At 54.3% G+C, this 634-nt stretch overlaps 1 protein-coding gene across 1 annotated transcript; it reads left to right on the top strand.

Annotated features, from left to right (window-relative positions):
- Positions 1-72: 72 nt before the first annotated feature.
- On the top strand, positions 73-622 carry LOC110032913 (pentatricopeptide repeat-containing protein At3g26630, chloroplastic-like; the record flags this gene model as incomplete). The annotated part of the gene is made up of 1 exon (XM_020736698.1): positions 73-622. A coding segment is annotated over exon 1 (550 nt), but the record flags the coding sequence as incomplete, so codon positions are not given.
- Positions 623-634: the final 12 nt, after the last annotated feature.

The raw sequence follows: 634 nt of genomic DNA, 5'->3' as shown, positions 1-634 counted from the left end.
CTGCTGAACGCACTCATCAGTCTCTACTTCTCTTGCGGTGATGCAGCTGATGGGCTCAGGGTGTTTGATAGAATGCGCGTGAGGAGCGTGGTGACATGCACTGCGGTGGTGTCTGGACATATAGCATGCGGCGATCTCGCAGCTGCGCGAGCTGCATTTGAGGCGATGCCGGAGCGGAACGTGGTGAGTTGGACGGTCATGATCGATGGGTGTGCGAGAAATGGACGGCCGGAGGAGGCGTTTGGGTTGTTCGGGAAGATGTTGCGGGAGAAGCAGAAGCCGAATTGCTACACGATGGTGGGTTTGCTGATGGCCTGCTCGGAGCTGGGGAGCTTGAGTTTGGTTCGATGGGTTCATGAATTCGCCCGCAGGAATAAGATGGTGGAGGGAGGTTTTTATATTGGTACAGCCTTGATAGATGTTTATGGCAAGTGTGGGAGCGCCGATGAAGCTCTCAAGGTGTTTGATGAAATGCCTGTGAAAAGCCTGGCTACTTGGAATTCGATGATTGGTAGCTTGGGCGTGTGTGGGCGGGGGAAGGAGGCGGTTGAGTTATTCAGAGAGATGCGGAGGAGGAATTTAATGCCGGATGGGATCACTTTTGTTGGGGTTCTTGCGGCTTGTGCGAGGAGTG

This window comes from Phalaenopsis equestris, unplaced genomic scaffold, assembly GCF_001263595.1.
Source record: "Phalaenopsis equestris unplaced genomic scaffold, ASM126359v1 Scaffold001057, whole genome shotgun sequence".
NCBI classification, from domain to species: Eukaryota; Viridiplantae; Streptophyta; class Magnoliopsida; order Asparagales; family Orchidaceae; genus Phalaenopsis; species Phalaenopsis equestris.
The sequence above is the reverse complement of the archived record's forward strand: the minus strand, read 5'-3'. Positions and strand labels throughout refer to the sequence as shown.